This window comes from Chinchilla lanigera, unplaced genomic scaffold (genome assembly GCF_000276665.1).
Source record: "Chinchilla lanigera isolate Chin_1 unplaced genomic scaffold, ChiLan1.0 scaffold00027, whole genome shotgun sequence".
Classification (NCBI taxonomy): Eukaryota; Metazoa; Chordata; class Mammalia; order Rodentia; family Chinchillidae; genus Chinchilla; species Chinchilla lanigera.
The window spans coordinates 18336706-18353499 of record NW_004955428.1 but is presented as its reverse complement, the minus strand read 5'-3'; the positions used below and the strand labels follow the sequence as shown (position 1 = coordinate 18353499).

Here is a 16794-nt window from a genome sequence, read left to right as displayed (position 1 = left end):
GCAACTTTGTTGAAGATAACAATATGTAATATAACAACCACTGTTAATTCCTGTCATTTTGTTCTGAAACCCTGTATCATTTTTATTGTTTTTGCTTTTGTTTTGTTTTTGTCTATGTTGTTGGTATTTTGCTACTGCTCTTTTTTTATTAATATTCCCTGTAAAAAAAAAAAAAAAAAGGAAAAATTCATGGAAATTCCCTAGGCTGGTACCTGACTCATTGTAAACATGGGGACAAGTTATTATTACTTTTATCATTATTCTACTACAGTCTTTCTTGTCTCATGAGGTTGCTGCAGAGTTATACTTTTATGAATCCCATTGGGGTCCCACACACAGAGACAGTTGCCAGCCAAGACCCAATGAGGAATAAAACACGGGTCCCTGGCTCATATAGCAGAAAAAGTATGCCATCAGAGGTGCTGAAATGTAAAGCTCATTTCTTTCTTTAACTGTCTTTCTCTTCATTTGTCTCAGTATTTTCAAATTGCTATTTAATGTCACTCTGAGTAAAGAAAAATGAAAACTTTACATTATTAAAAAAAGTTGGTGACTTGATGGGTAGAGCATTTCCTAACTTACTTGAGTCTATATTTTGAATAATGTCCTATAGAACTGATATTCCATGGAGTATCCTGTTTTAGAACATATGCTTTATCTCTTTGAATGTGTCTTAGAAATTTTCTCTCTGAAATATTTCTTTTTGGTAGTAAGTATATAATTATTCTTTTAGAGAAAACTATTCTTTTTATTTACAAAATTATGCTTCTTATAGTCTTAAAAATTTGTGCAGATGTTATTTCCCTTCCCCAGTTCTTTATTTTATGGTCTTAATGCCCTTTGTTCTTCCATGTTACCTTCTTTTAAATATTTTAATCTCATGATTCCTAGCCTTCCTATAAAAATTGGGCTGTTACGTTCTCTTGTCAGAGTACTAGTATCTTTTTACTCATGAAAGCAGTTACCAGTCAGAGAGAGATCTGTTTACCTTTTAGGACTTAGTTTTATCTTACTTTGTAGATGGGCTTTCATAGATAATCTCTAAAAAAACTCAGACAATGTTTATGAGTGTAGTTTTGTGTTAAGAGCCTGTGGATTCTGAAGTCGTATTTTCCACATAGCATTTTTTTTTAATTGTTCCTGTCAGCATTGGGTAAAAGAAACCAGAAATCATAGTGCAACTTCCTGTACTTCTTACCATCTGATTATTTTTTCAGCAGCGACCCCCTTTGGATGAAGTACTCAGGGAAGGTCACATCAGTTTGTCAGGTCTCCAGTTGAGAGCACATGCTATGTTCTCAGCAGAAGGTCTTCCTTTAGGAAGTGATTCCCTAGAATATGCATGGCTAATTGATGTGCAGGCTGGAAGCCTTACAGCTAAGGTCACAGCACCACAGGTATGCTTCTCATAGTACTATCTCCTGACCTATTATCTTTTTGCTTCCCTTATTCACTTTTCCAAGAGTAACTTCTTCACTAGTTTGAATATTTATTGCATTTGCACTAGTGACATTCTGATGGAAGTCATTCTTGCTGTTGAGAATTTTCATAGAAAAAATATGTTATAAACTGTATGTTCCTGAGCCACATACAATTTAATGTTATATACTTCCATACAGTACTTAAGCAAGAATTAGACTTTCTTTGGGGAAAAATCAGAATGAGAACTGTTTTAGAAATTAGGTTAATATACTATTAAAATTGTACTAGTTGGCCTTCTTTTAGAACAGTTCTTTCCTCCTAGTATGCTGAATAATTTCTGAAGACATTACTTTCTTATATATTAAGTAGAATTTGAAAATAACCCTTATAATTGAAAGAATTAGGTAGCACCATTCTATTTGTCTATTCCCAAAGCAAGATAATGTAATTTATAGTTTCTGTTAGTGATAATGGCTATGAGTTTAATAAATAAAAATGAATTTGCTGTTAAATCTAGTCTACAATATTAGGTGTGACCCCTTGTGGGTAAATCCATTGCCAACCCATCTGACTTACCTTTAGAAGGCTCAGAAATTATTATTGTTATTATTATTATTATTATTATTATTAGGCTATCATTATTATTATTAGAAGGCTAAGAATTATTTTCTTCTAGAAATAGACAATTGAAGTTTAGTTGAATAGCCACAGTTACTGTAACATTTGATTGCGATGCCATATATTTATGATAATGTGAATGCTTGTCTTGGCACTTTATAAGACTGGATTGTGGTAGAAATGTACATACTAAATTTTGATAAAAACATTGCAGAATGAGTATGAAACGTATCTTTTGGAAATACATAATAATAACAATAGGTAAATAAAGAATCTAGGTACCTTGTTTATCTAAAACAAATTGTTACAGCTTATTTACCTGAAAGAAATTGTTAGAGAGCAGCAAATATTAATATTCTAGAAATAGTAGAAAACTACATGGAATCAAAAAGGGATATTTTGGAATTGAATGACATCTCAATATAATACTAGAACATATAATTATATGTATAAAGTGAGTGAAAAGAACTGTATAATGGAATCTATAAAAATGGATGAAAAGTATTCAATATTCACTGACCTTGTAACTGTCCTTTCCTACTACTCTCATGAACAAGTAAATACTAAAGTATATCAGCTTATTCCCTAACAAATGAGTAAACCCATACTGACCGTAAAAGACTGAATGTAGTTCTTTTACTCTAAGGACTACTAAAATCTCATGTCTGTTACTCTTATTTTAAGACAACATATTTCCTTTCTGCACTAAAGTCTTTCTGCATCACTGTTTGCTCTATGCTTCGTAAATCCACAGATATTTTTGTGTTTATTCTCTTCATTGTGTGTTTGAAAAGGAATATCATATTTTCTAATAGTTGAAATTATGTTCTTCTTTGGGAGGATAATGTTACATATTTCTATCCTTTAATATGTTTATTGTAACTCTAATTGATTAAAGTATAAAAGTAAACCATTTTTAAAATTAAAGATTTGAAGAATTATTATCTACTTCTGTTTATGTAAACAAAAGTGCTTTAATCTTCCAAATACTTAGTTTTCTAAAATTGTAGCTCAATATGATAATTAGGTATTCAAAAATATACATCAAAGTTTAGTTTATTATTGCAGGGTTAGGGTTAGAGGATTTTGGGTGCTTTTGCATACAGAAGATTACAGCTAACTATAAAAGTGGAAAGATACAATTTTGAGGAAAGGAATATGCTTTAAAAGTTGTTGAACGGGAACTTTTTGGTTGAAATGAATTTTTATTTTGACATTTTCCCATTCATAAATAAAAAAATAACACAAGCTTATGAATGATATCAAGGGAGAGAAATCATTGGCCAACAAATAGATTATTAAGCAACAGGAACAAACAGCATTTGGGTTCTTTCAAACCCTGTTAATAGTCTTCCTAAGCATTTGCGCCCTGAACACTTGTTTAGAATGCTAACAGTGTTGTCAATCTGTCATTATTTGTAGCTGACATGTCTCTTGGAGTGGGGACAGACATTTGTTTTCCATGTGGTATGTCGGGAATATGAACTGGAAAGACCAAAATCAGTGATCATGTGTCAGCATGGAATTGATCGTCGGTTCTGTGAATCCAAAGTATGTTAACTAATATGTTAGCAATATTATAAATATTAGTGACATTTTTAAATGAAAGATTGATATTTAGCATTAACTTAAACATTTTTATATTCTGACCAATTTTGTATGCTTATATCTGGTAATTTGAGCAACTGATTTGAAGACAACAATATGCAGTAGAAAACCATTGGTGCATTCCTACCATCTTGTCTAGTGAGACTCTGTATTATCTCTAATGTTTTATCCAATAATTATTTTTTTATACTCTTTAATGTTTTGAACAATCTTCCATTCTTACATCTGGTAATCTGAGCAACATAGTTGAAGATAACAATATGTAATATAACAACCACTGTTAATTCCTATCATTTTGTTTTGAAACCCTTTATCACTTTTAATGTTCTTGCTTTGTTTTAAGTTTTTGATATTGGTATGCTGCTATTGTTTATTTTTTCTTTTACTACTCTCTTTAAAATAAAAAAAAGAAATTTAGCATTAAATAAGATGCACATAACCATGAAATAAGCAATACATTTGTTTTTTTAATGAATTATTATGCAAATTATTAGCCAGTTATTTAGTTGTATCTATAATGTAAGATAAGTATTAAAACATGCAGACAGTATTCACAAATAAAGCAGAGATACAGTAAAACTTTGGTGTACAAGCATAATTTATTCCCGAAACATGCTTGGAATCCAAAACATTTATACATCAAAGCACATTTCCCCATAAGAAATGATGGAAACTCAGATGATTCATTCTATAATCCCAAAATACTCATATAAAAATGATTATAATACTGTAATATAGTACAAAATAATAAAGAAAATACAAAATATAAAGAAAAAAAAACTTATTAGCCCACACTCACCTGTGAAAACCTTTGTGGCTGGTCTGAGAGGAGGGTTATTGTGTAGGATGACGTCCACTATCACTAAAGGAATCATTGCTGCCTATTGGCTCAGTGGAATCTTTCTTTTTGTACAGTTTTGACAAGGTCTATCCAGTGACACTTGCTTTTGCCTTCTTTTGAGGATTTTGGTGAAATGTGACATTGCATTGTTGTTAAACAGATTCATAGCTTGCACTGGTACAGCCTTATTTGTGTGGTGCTTTAGTACAGAATTTTGCAGTTTCTCCCATTTTACACATCTCCTTAGTCTCATTTGAAGTGAGGGATTCCTCCGCCTTTCTCCTCCTCCTTTGTAGATAAGTTCCCCTCAATAACCTCTTGCTGTTGGGAGATGACAATCCCACAGAGAGGGGGAGAGCAGAACCATTGGCTCAGTTGTAAACATGTGACCTTCAGCAGCACATATGACTCGTATTGCAAGGCACTGTTTGTTTACCAAATTAAAATTTACTACAAATGTTGGCTTACCTTACAGAACACTTGCAGAACAAGTTACTCGCAATCTGAGGTTTTACTGTACTATAAGATATCTCATATTTTTAGTATTAAAACTCACATCTCATTAACTTTTAATAATACAGCTGTATATGTAGATTTAGAAATTGATGGAAGAAGCAGATTGAATTTCTTTCTTGACATGATTTGCAGACCATTCTGGAACATATCTGTTCCCCTGTAATAAGATTAACTGTATTGGACATTTGTCAGACTTACTTACTCCAGGTCTTTACTTTAGGGTCATTACAATACTTTCACAGGATTGTGAAAGTAGACAAAAATCCCTAAAACCATGTATAGTGACATATGAATAATGTTATATATTAAGTACTCTCCCTTATTAAAAGGTGGGAGTATTTTCTCCCCCTTGTAGGAAGTGTACTTGCTTCAGAAAACCTAGAAAACATGGCAGTTTCAGAAAAGTAACTTACTCTAGTTCTGAAGCACAGATATAACTATTATTTGTTTAGTTTTTCTATCTTTCCTTTTTTCTCTTTTGTCATACAAACTGTATTTGTTTGCTCTTGTATTACTTTGAATTAAAAGTAATGCATTCTGCTTTTAATTTTATGTCCCCCCCCATAAAAACCTGTTACCCACACTTACTTAGTGACAATAAAGGAAACAACTCTAGTTGTTCATAAAATTATTTTTTTGTTATGAATATTTTGCCATGCTCCAGAAAATTGGAGGCAGTTATGGTAGCCAGTTACAGAAATTCATACCCACTCCCACATTTAGGGGCATCTTCCTCCTTTTTTTTTAAACTCAACACTTTTATATTGCATTTTAAAACTCGAGTTTATTAAGATATAATTCACATACAGTAAGTTCTTTGTAAGTTACACAATTTGAGTTTTAAGAATTACATGTACATGTGTGTTATCTTTGTCACCAGTAAAAAGAGGAAGTATTTCTATCACCTTGGACAATTTTTTTTTTTCAGTTAGCCCCATCCCTCACAACCAGCGATCTGTGTTCTGTCACTATATTAGCTTTATTTTTGCCTCAAAGAAATATATCAGTGAAAGCTGAGCATGGTGGTGCATGCCTGTAATCCCAGCACTTGGGAGGCTGAGGCAGGAGGATCACTGCGAGTTTGAGGACAGCCTGGGCTACAAAGTGAGCTTAAGGCCAGCCTGAACTGCATAGCGAGACCCTGTCTCAAAAAAGACCAAAAAAGAAGAAAAGAAAGAGAAATATATCAGCATAGTACATTGACACTTTTAAGGCATCTGTTTCTCTTGCCAGCTCAGCCACTAGTGATTATTTATTTGCCTGCGGATGAGTACTTTGCTCAGGGCTGCCACTTCCTTAAGAAGTTCATTGAAGTAGGTGATGTGTGCGTTGTCTTCTAACCCAAACGTTACCAAATCTATGTTTTAGAAGCAAAATAAGATTAAATTTGTATGGCTTGTATTAGATATCATAATATTTATGGTTGATATTTTATGTATGTAGTTCTCATAATGAAATCTTATATCTCTAAAATCTTCCACAGTTTCTGTAAAATTGTGACATTGTTTACTCATCAGTTTACCTTGACTATTCTATTTGAGGTTTAGTAATAAATTGTATCATCTATCTGTCTACCCACCCACTCACCTACCTACCTACCTCAGTGCACAAACTTTATTTTTTCTAGATCCTGGACCCAATGTGAATTGGATGAGAACTAAGTCAAATTTTCTCATAAGGTCAACTCTGAACCTAACCATTGTATTTGATTTGGTTTTTATCCAGTTCTGTTTGTGACCAGAATCATGGAAAGGATTTAGACTGTGAACCGAATATGTGTGTGTGTGTGTGTGTGTGTGTGTGTACATATTTTCAGTTAGATTTGGCTCCCTATCCCTATTCCTTTCTTCATTTTCTATGGTGCTCGGGATTGAACTGAGAGCCTTAGCCTGATAGGCAAGTGCTTTATTACTGAACTACATGCTCCAGCCCTTTTAAAAGATCTTTTGTTTGTTTTTTTTACCTTGAGGCAGAGTGTTCCTAAGTTGCCCGAGCCTATTTTGAACTTTATGCCTCAGCCTTGCCAATAGCTGAAATTATATGTGTGTACTATCTCACCCAATTTACTTGCCTCTTTTGAATGAAAATACTACATAGTTCTTAATAATTCATTTTCTAGTTGGTAACACTTTATTTTGTTGATCATTATAAAAGAATGAAGTAAAACTTTCTAAAGACAATAACCATACATTTATTTGAATAAGTGTAATTATTTAAGTATAAAAGTAATAAGTTGATAGTGATAAATTAATTGTGCAACCTTTTTTATTATTTCAGTTGAGTTGTATTCCTGGGCCTTGTCCAACTTCAGATAATTTGAAATATACTATGACTCGTTTAGCAGTGGATGGAGCTGATATTTATATTGTGGAGCATGGTTGTGCTACAAATATTAAGGTAAACGTTTGTCTTTTTCTTGGCCAGTGTAATTATACTTGGCCAGTGTAATTCTTTTTCTGTTTACTAAACTAAACCTCTGTATTTTGAAATACAGCACATAATTTGTCATCTCACAGACTACCACAAAATTTTAGAAGGCTGTTTGCTATGTTTTACTCATTAATGTTCTCTTCCAATATTATGTTTTTAAGTATTTTCACCACTTTTGCACTATAATTGAACTATTTTAACATTGCTGTAAGACAAGGATGTAAAGGAGCAGGTTATCTTTATGTTACTGATGTAAACAAGTAGTATTTTTAAAACTAAATAACTTTAGGCCTTGTACATTTATATTTCCTGCCTAGCTCCTGGAAACATTTTCTTTTTTGGCCACTGTTATCTTGTGGACTGCTTTCGAAATAAAGCCTTACTAAATTTCTGTAATTTCATTAGTTATTACTTGTCTGAGTTTTCATCTTGTTTCTTTTTGTATTTGTGGGGGTTTTTAATCCTTTTTTGGCATGTCTGAATTTCCTGTATTACTGCATTTACCTTTCCTGTTTCTTTTTCCCATTTCATTTTTTCTCTTTTTTTTCATTTCTTTTTTCCTTTTCTTTCCTATGTTCTGTTGCCTGTCATTCTATTTGAAATGGTTGTGGTTACCTATTCTGTAGTTTAAGCTAAAAATATAGAAATGACAGTTTTGTTTCATTTTCTTCATTCAACTTTAGATGGGTGCAGTTCGGGTTGCAAACTGTAATCTCCACAATCAGTCAGTTGGGGAAGGAATAAGTGCTGCAATTCAGGATTTTCAAGTGAGACAGTACATTGAACAATTAAATAACTGCAGAGTTGGACTTCAGCCTGCAGTGCTACGGAGGGCCTACTGGCTTGAAGCTGGGTCAGCCAATTTAGGACTTATTACTGTTGATATTGCATTAGCTGCTGATCATCATTCTAAACATGAAGCACAAAGACAGTTCTTGGAAACTCATGATGCCAGAACTAAAAGGTAAGTGAAAATTGTAAGAATTAAAGTAGTCTTAGGTTCAGATGAAAATACTAGATAATTATATAGGACATTCTTCTGTTAGGAAAGGAATAAGGACATTTTAGATAAAGGCTTATAACCAATTATGCTCCTGCATCTTGATGAATGTATGGGGACCTGATACTGAAGTAAATATGTCATGTCTTATCTCTGGTAATGACGTGGTTGCTGGAAATAACATTATTTTCTGGTGTTTTTCTGTGTCCATACTATGTCAACAGAGACAGAAGTTGAAATTGGTCCCCAAGTAACGTTCCATAAAGCACTCTCTTTTCTTTTGCACCTTAGCCCTGTACTTCCAATTCACCATTCCTAGAAATAATTGTACTATCACCACGTACTGTTTAAAACTCCTTTTGTGGGCCCCCCTAACGGCAGGGAAGAGTAACTTCTATTTTCTTGGCTCTTAAGAAATAATTATGTTTGTAAAGCCTTTAAAAAGTTGCCAGAGCCTGTTAGTGAATTCCTTCCTTTATAAATAACAGTATGGCTTTTAAGTCCCTGTATCTCCCATTATATAGTCAATACATAATTATCCTAAAAATATGTTAAGAAATAAAGGAAAATAATGATCATACCCTACCATGCAGAAAACCAGGATTTTGTTGTTTGTATCTGAAAACTTCCTGTATTTATGTTTACAAATTCTCCATGTTTATATTAAAATTATATCCTAATCATTTTCCCACATGATTGAAAATTTCATAGAGATCCTCTTAAATAATATACAACCAGAAAGATGTATCATGTACCAGTTAGCTACTGCCCTTTGTATTAAATGTTCAAATTGTTTCTAAATTTCCCATTATAAATAATAGTAACAAGAACACTTTTGTACATTAATATAATACGGTATTATCACAGTATAGTGTGGTATTTCTTTATTTACTTCCAAGATAATATTTTTTATGAGTTTATTTTTGCTCTTTTGACTTTCGTGTTTGTGACTTTCCTGTTGTCTCTACATGAATTTACTTATTGGAGTCTTCGTGTTTTTCTTACCAGGCTCCTTCTAAATTACGCCCTTTTTGTGATCACCATTGCTAAACTTTGTAGTTTGTTTCAGTTCTTAATAGTGTTTTTATTCAGTGATACAAATTTGGATTTTTATATATTTACATGTTTTTTTATTGTAATTTTTCTATTAAAGAAAAAACTTGCCAGATAGTAAATAGCACTTCCATTTTCATATTTCTTATTTTCCTTTTTTGTCATAAAAATTGAATTTATTTTGATTCTATACGGGGTATTAATCTGGATAAGGAGATAGAGATTTTTTTCTAAAAATAATTATTTGATAATTGTACAATGAAAAATATTTACACCTAATACGTAATCATTTCTCCACTTTATAAACATTGTACTCATTTTCATCTGTTAATTTTCTCAAAAGAATTGAGGATACTTTCAGGGGTTCTTTTGCTTTAAACTTCTTGAGATTTTCATTGCAATGATGTTAGTCTTTTAAATTAATTTAAGAAGACACCTTATAAATCTGAATATGAAACTTCCACGTGTAGAGATTGTGTTTTGAAAGAACTTGGATTTGACAAGGCCCTCAATGCAATCCCCAACAATGCCAAGGAAGAAAGAGAACTTTGTTTCTTTGTTAATTATTGCAGGAAGCCAGTTACTGTGAACAAAAATCCCATCTTGTTTCTATTAAGTGAGAGTGTAAGGTTCCAGGTAAGCCAAGGAACTGGCTCTTGGCAAGCTACGTTATTTTAAGTGGCTAATTTAGGTTGGTTTCTGTGTTCTATTTTTTGTCAAGAACTATGAAGAGTCTTCTATTTCATCCTGCTTACAAGCTGTACTGTCAATATACAGTTTTCATGTTTCTGTTAAGATTTAATTTAAAAAGTAGAAAACTTGTTAGAATATTTACTATTGTTTTAAAACTTAGTTGTATGTTTGATTTTGTATTTGCTTTTTAAATGCTTTTTAAAATATATGCTATATTACTCTTCTCATTGTGATAAGACTGATTTGAAAGGCAAAAAGATTAAAAAGACATCCCAGAGTAGAAATAAACCTTTCTGTTTGTATTTACTTCGTTTTTTTTTTTAAAGAAGCAATTAACTTGTATTTAATAAGTTGCCAAAAAGCTTTTCATTCCTTTATGAAATTTTTTTTTAATGCTGTTGTTTTTTGTTTTAATTTGCATTCTGTTTAGATTGTGGTTTTTGTGGCCAGATGATACTCTGAAGAATAAGAGGTGTAGAAACAAGTGTGGGTGTCTTGGTGGCTGCAGATTCTTTGGTGGCATAGTAACTGGCCTAGATTTCTTCAGACTTGAAGAATTGACACCTTCCAGTAGTTCTGCATTTTCAAGCACAAGTGCGGAATCCGATATGTGTTATGGTCAGTCTCTGCTACAGCCAGGAGAATGGATTATTACTAAAGAAATCCCCAGAATTACAGATGGTAATAAAATGTATTGTTTTGTGTCTTGTGCTAATCTTTTATCATTTTTATCACTATGCCTGAGAGAAGTGCAGTGTTACTTTGTTCAAGTTAATTTTTTTAAGTAATGTTATTGGAAGGGTTTAGTATAATCCATGTTTGTTTTCTAGGTAATTTAACTAAAGCCAGATAAGACTAGCAGTTTTTCAGTTACTGAGAGCCAAAATGGGTCTACTATTCAGATTTTCTATTGCTGACATAGATGACTTTTCTCAAAAAGCTTCTTCTAAATATTTGTTTAGATTTTATTTTCCTATGACTCAGCTTCCAGAGGTATACTTAGGTTTAACTAAATTTTAAAGATTTCTTCAAAGATTTTGGAAGTGACTTTTCTTTGGATTTCATAGTTGTACATTTCTACAGTTTAAGTGTAATATTTACTGCTTAAGTTGCCATGCTGCAAAGATACAAATGTAGAAAAATCTTCAGTAGATTAAAAAGAAAAACAGGAAAGAAGCAGTTTAAAACGAAAAATTTATCAGATGAGTTCCCATATGGGGAACCTTTTAGAGGGAAGATTATATATGGACTGTGTTTGCTGAATACCTGTTTTAATGATTTTTTTACAAAACAGTAATACGTAAATACATAGAGTACATTTTATTTTAAAGGAATTTTACTTCAGCAGTTTTCTAGTATAACAGATTATCCTATGAAATCGCAAGTAACTCAGACTTCTTGTCATCCTATGCATAAAAACATTAAAAAAGACATGCTGTCTTCGTATAACCTTGCTTTCTTACATTTTAATAAAATTCATTTTTAAAGATTTATACTAGCATTTCTCATTTAATCTCCAAGATCTCATGGGAAGTGGGTATTTATCCATTTTATAGGGAGGAAACTGGGGCTTATCACTGGGACTGAACTGCCCAAATATTCGTGATCTTTCTATTGTACTACAGCTGGCACTAATTATAAAGACTGCTTGATTTTCTAATCTGCAGATCAAAACTTAAACATCACTGACTCAGGGAATAATATCTACAGGGAATTTACACATGGTGAGAGGGGAGAAACAGTAATTTCCCTTTCTCACATTGCACAAAGAACAGCTGATTGTAATTCATATAATGTTTAATAGGAAGTATTCTGTCCCTTCCAGTGATTCTCTCAGTAGTAAGTTGTAGATGCTAAATTGCCATAGGTATCTTGTCCAGAGAAGATTGGAGTAAAGTCCTTCATTTGCATCTGAGATCGTGGTTTTTGAGTTTTCCAGGAGACACGTATGTAAATGTGATGTCACGATAGAATAATGAAGTCATGCTAATAGAATTAAGACTACATTTAGTTCCTTTCACACAGAAGTGAGTCAGACCCATGTTTCTTTTGACTTTTGTTGTTCTGTTTTTACATTTTGATAATAGAAGTAAATAATGGATTGTAAGTTTTTAAGTCTTACCTCTTACATTCCATCTAGAACTGCTTTTTGTTCAAGGTGTGTATTTTCCTCCCACTAACAGGTTGGTTTTTTTTGGGTAGTACAGGGGTGTCTAGAGAAGAGGAGAAGTTGAGCCGAGTTAAGTTTTTGTTGTTTGTTTTGCCACAGGCAGCTATTGAACTCACCTTTTCCCCTCTCCCACTATGCAATACATTGTAGGGCTCTTTAGCAAACTTTGAAAGAGAAGTGCTCCACTCTGGCTGTGCAATCATCCATTCACAAAACCATTTATTGAGTGCCTTCTGAATCTGGGTTATTATTGTAGGTTGGAAGTATACCGGTGAATGAAAAATGGTGCAATTCTTGCTGCCATTGAGCTTCTATAAAGCAAACAATAAAAATAAAGCAATATATTTAAAATAATTAAATCTGAGAGAGAGAGAGAGATGGTATGCTTGCCATTTTCTGTAAGTTTGAATTTTGTGTATGTACTAGAGATTGAACCCATGGCCTTGTTCATGCTAAGTACATGCTTTACCACTGAGCTACCCCAAGCCCTGAAATATCATAAATATATTACTACGAGAAATTAAGATTCTTGGGCTGTTCCTAAAATTCTTATACTAAAAAATGGAATTATTTTAAGTTGTCATATTCTTTACAAATTGTTGTGGAAATATTTATGTTCACTTAATCACCTTTTTGTTTGTTTAGGTAACCTGAATGGTATGAAGAGGAAAGAATGGGAAAACAAATCAGTAGGCATAGAAGTAGAGAGAAAAACTCAGCACCTTAGTCTTCAAGTACCATTACGATCTCATAGTTCCTCCTCTTCCTCAGAAGAAAATAGTAGTTCTAGTGCTGTGCAGCCTTTATTGGCAGGTGAAAAGGAAAGCCCCTCTTCCACTACTGATGAGCATGTGGTTCAGAAAGAGTTCTTGCATGGTACAAAAAGAGATGATGGCCAAGCAAGGTCAGTAATTCAATTAGATTTAGAAACTTATTTAGAATAGGATTATAATTGCTTAAAATGTGGCAAGAAAAACTTTTCTCTCCTTTAGAACTTTTTTTGTATACGTCAATGTATTCTTAAATGTCAGTTTGTCTTTTGAATAAAGTTTTATATATATATTCATTGTTGATATTAGGAAAACACAAAAATATAATGAAAACGAATGTTTCTTGTTATCTAACCATTCAGAGTGAATTATCTTTAACATTTAATTACTGTCCTTTTAGTATGCTGAATATTTCTTGATCCTCCTACTGTCCTTTTAGTGTGCTGAATATTTCTTGATCCTCCTACTGTCCTTTTAGTGTGCTGAATATTTCTTGATCCTCCTCTTTTGTATCTTAATGGTAGGCTTATCCCTTCTTTTGAAGTATGTTTGCCTGTTGGTTTGATAACACATTTCAAAATTTCCTCCTGCCTCCCTGGCTGTTCTGTCTCACTCTGCACTGCCATGCCCTTTATCTTTCCCTTCCTTCTTCTTTTCCCTCCTGTTACAGCCTATCATTTATTAAGTGTTGCTATACTTCTGTTCTCAATTCTGTACCCCTTTCTCCATTTTATACTATTTCCCTAGTTGTCTGGCTAACTTATGTTTTAAAATTTCAGCCAAGGGCTGGGGATTTAGCTCAGCGGCACAGCGCCTGCCTGGCAAGCGCAAGGTTGTGAGTTCAATTCCTGGTGCCAGGAAAAATAAAAAAATTAAAATTGAAATTTCAGCCAGAGCATTTGTCCCTGCGAGGTACCTTCTTAATACTTGAATATTTCATGAAAACCTCAAAGTCAGTATATTAAAAAATCATCTTTTTTTTATCATTCTCAAATTTTTCTGCCTCAGTAAATGGCACTACTACATCAGTTGCTGAAATCAGAAATGCTAAGGTGATCTGTGATGTCTTTCTTCAGTCAGTCTCCTTTAAGCAGAGGCCCCTGGTATATTTTGTTGGACAAGCTCTTAGAAGATACCAAAAAAACCCAACCAAACAAAAAATCCTTATAAATGCACTCACTTCCATAGATTACTGATAGATTACACACTAAATTTCTTTAAAACCGTATTGTGTTTGAACTACCTTAAATTTGTTTGCAACCTGGGATATGAATACATAACGTATGATTTGCTATTTTGAATGGATATTACAGTAGAATTTTAGCATTTATTTGTAAAATAATCAAAACTACTAAAAAATTTTATAGATGCTTCTTAAATTATACAGTTTACTGAAAAGGGTAATAACTTTGTTTTCTGTTTCAGTATTCCTGCAGAAATTTCAGGAACTAGTCCTGTGTCTCCTAATACTCAGGATAAGTCAGTGGGCCAGTCTCCTCTTAGATCTCCTTTGAAGCGACAAGCATCTGTATGTTCTACTCGACTTGGAAGTACTAAGAGTCTTACTGCTGCTTTTTATGGGGACAAACAGCCTGTTACAGTTGGAGTACAGTTTAGTAGTGATGTTTCTCGAAGTGATGAAAATGTACTAGACTCACCAAAGCAGAGGAGAAGCTTTGGTTCATTCCCGTACACACCATCAGCAGACTCCAATTCATTTCATCAGTATCGATCAATGGATTCCAGCATGTCAATGGCTGATAGCGAAGCCTACTTTTCTGCAGCTGAGGAATTTGAGCCCATTAGCAGTGATGAGGGCCCTGGAACTTACCCTGGTAGGAAGAAGAAGAAGAAGCAAACACAGCAGATTGACTACAGTAGAGGTTCCATATATCACAGTGTAGAAGGACCACTTACTGGCCATGGAGAAAGCATTCCTGATCCCCGAACTCTGCCTTTCAAAACTCATCCTTCCCAGGCTTCATTCGTTTCTGCTTTAGGTGGAGAAGATGAGGTTATAGAACATCTATATATTGTAGAAGGTGAGAAAACAGCAGAGAGTGAACAGATCACTTCTCAGCAACCTGTGATGAATTGTTATCAGACTTACCTCACTCAGTTCCAGGTAATTAATTGGTCAGTTAAACATCCAACCAACAAAAGAACCTCTAAATCCTCATTGCATCGTCCTCTTGATCTGGATACACCCACCAGTGAAGAAAGTTCATCATCTTTTGAACAGCTTTCTGTTCCAACATTTAAGGTATAAACCAAATCATTAGTTTTCCCTGACATGTTTATTTAGAAAAGTAGATTTTTTTCCATTTTCTTAATTTTTTAATTAGTATATGTTTAATAGATTTTTAAGAAGTTGTTTTCAAAGCTATTCAGTCAATTCAGGTACTTTTTAAAAATACACACTTTGTGAAGCATTGGCTTCATATACCACTCAGGGTGATTGATGTTAGGTCTCAGAGTTATTGATGAACCTTTTAAATCTTTTTAAATGTCAGCAAATTAAATTGAGGAAAGGTGATTGTATTACTCTAATAAATTAATATGTATTCTATGTCTGCACTGTGTAGTCTGTATCTACTCCTCAGATTATGATCAGGTCTGTCTCTGTGAATTTATATTTTCTGTGTTTTAAAAATAAGATTTAGAATTACTTTTAATAATTTGTATTCTTTGTACTAACCTCTAACTGATTTGAGACAAATCCAGCTTTACTCACTTGACATTGTTTAGAATGTAGTATGAATGGTATTAGTGGTCATTTCCATAGTGTATATTGTAAATGACTTTTTAAGAAAAGCTGAGGACACCTGAAAATAAATTTAGTGATACTACTCAACATGAAAACTATATTTTTAAAATAACAATTTATAAGAGAAATTTTTATGATATTAAAGACTAAAATTAAGCAGATAAAATCTTAAGGAACTGATTATTTTCTTGGAAGTATCAATTTTAATTCATTCAGTCATTCTTAGATTAATTATATCCTGCTCTGTATCAGGCATTTGGTGTACACTGGTGGGAGAAACAGGCATGAAGCTTATAGCTTATAGGTGGGAGACAGTAATTAAAGGGTTTCAAATTGAGACGGTTCTTCTGTAGAGAATGAAAGATACTAGAATATAAAATAATGGAGGTGGAGCTACCTAGATTATATTGATAGGGAAAATCCATGTGAGGAGGTTTTAAACTTAACCTAAAAAGCCAACATGAGGAAGAATTGAGAATGGAAGTACCTCGGGATACTGCACTTCAAGCATGGGAAGTGGGGGACCTCCAGTGAGAAAGAAGTCATTGAGCAGGGAGAAGCAGCAAGTAGGGACACATAAATGAGGGTGAAAGTATTCAGTATTTATAGACTAAGGCACCAAATTTTAGTTTCATTGGAAAACTCTTGAGATCTTTAAGGAAATGTGATGTGAACTCATCTACTTTGACTACTAAGTGGAATTGAATTATCCTTAAGAGAGAAAATGGGGTAATGACTAAGGAGGCTATTGCATTGATCTTTGTTAGAGATAAGAGCGACTTGGATTTAAAATGTACTGGTAATGATAGAAATGTTATAATGTAGTTGTCCTTACAAAGATATGTAGGCATTTGAATAATATATATTGAAATAAGAAGAAGCATTAGTAACAGACGCAAAGTTTTG

The 16794-nt window shown here is 33.1% G+C and overlaps 1 protein-coding gene across 9 annotated transcripts in view; it reads left to right on the top strand.

The window, feature by feature from the left end:
* Kiaa1109 (KIAA1109 ortholog) overlaps positions 1 to 16794 on the top strand; it is a 199439-nt gene that overhangs the window by 70926 nt on the left and 111719 nt on the right. For all 9 annotated transcript variants that reach the window (XM_013515292.1, XM_005386777.2, XM_013515295.1 and 6 more), the window contains 7 exons: positions 1218 to 1397; positions 3463 to 3591; positions 7283 to 7402; positions 8119 to 8399; positions 10612 to 10862; positions 12997 to 13255; positions 14547 to 15384. In XM_013515292.1, the coding sequence (XP_013370746.1) occupies positions 1218 to 1397; positions 3463 to 3591; positions 7283 to 7402; positions 8119 to 8399; positions 10612 to 10862; positions 12997 to 13255; positions 14547 to 15384 (2058 nt within the window). The remainder of the gene's footprint in view (positions 1 to 1217; positions 1398 to 3462; positions 3592 to 7282; positions 7403 to 8118; positions 8400 to 10611; positions 10863 to 12996; positions 13256 to 14546; positions 15385 to 16794) is intronic.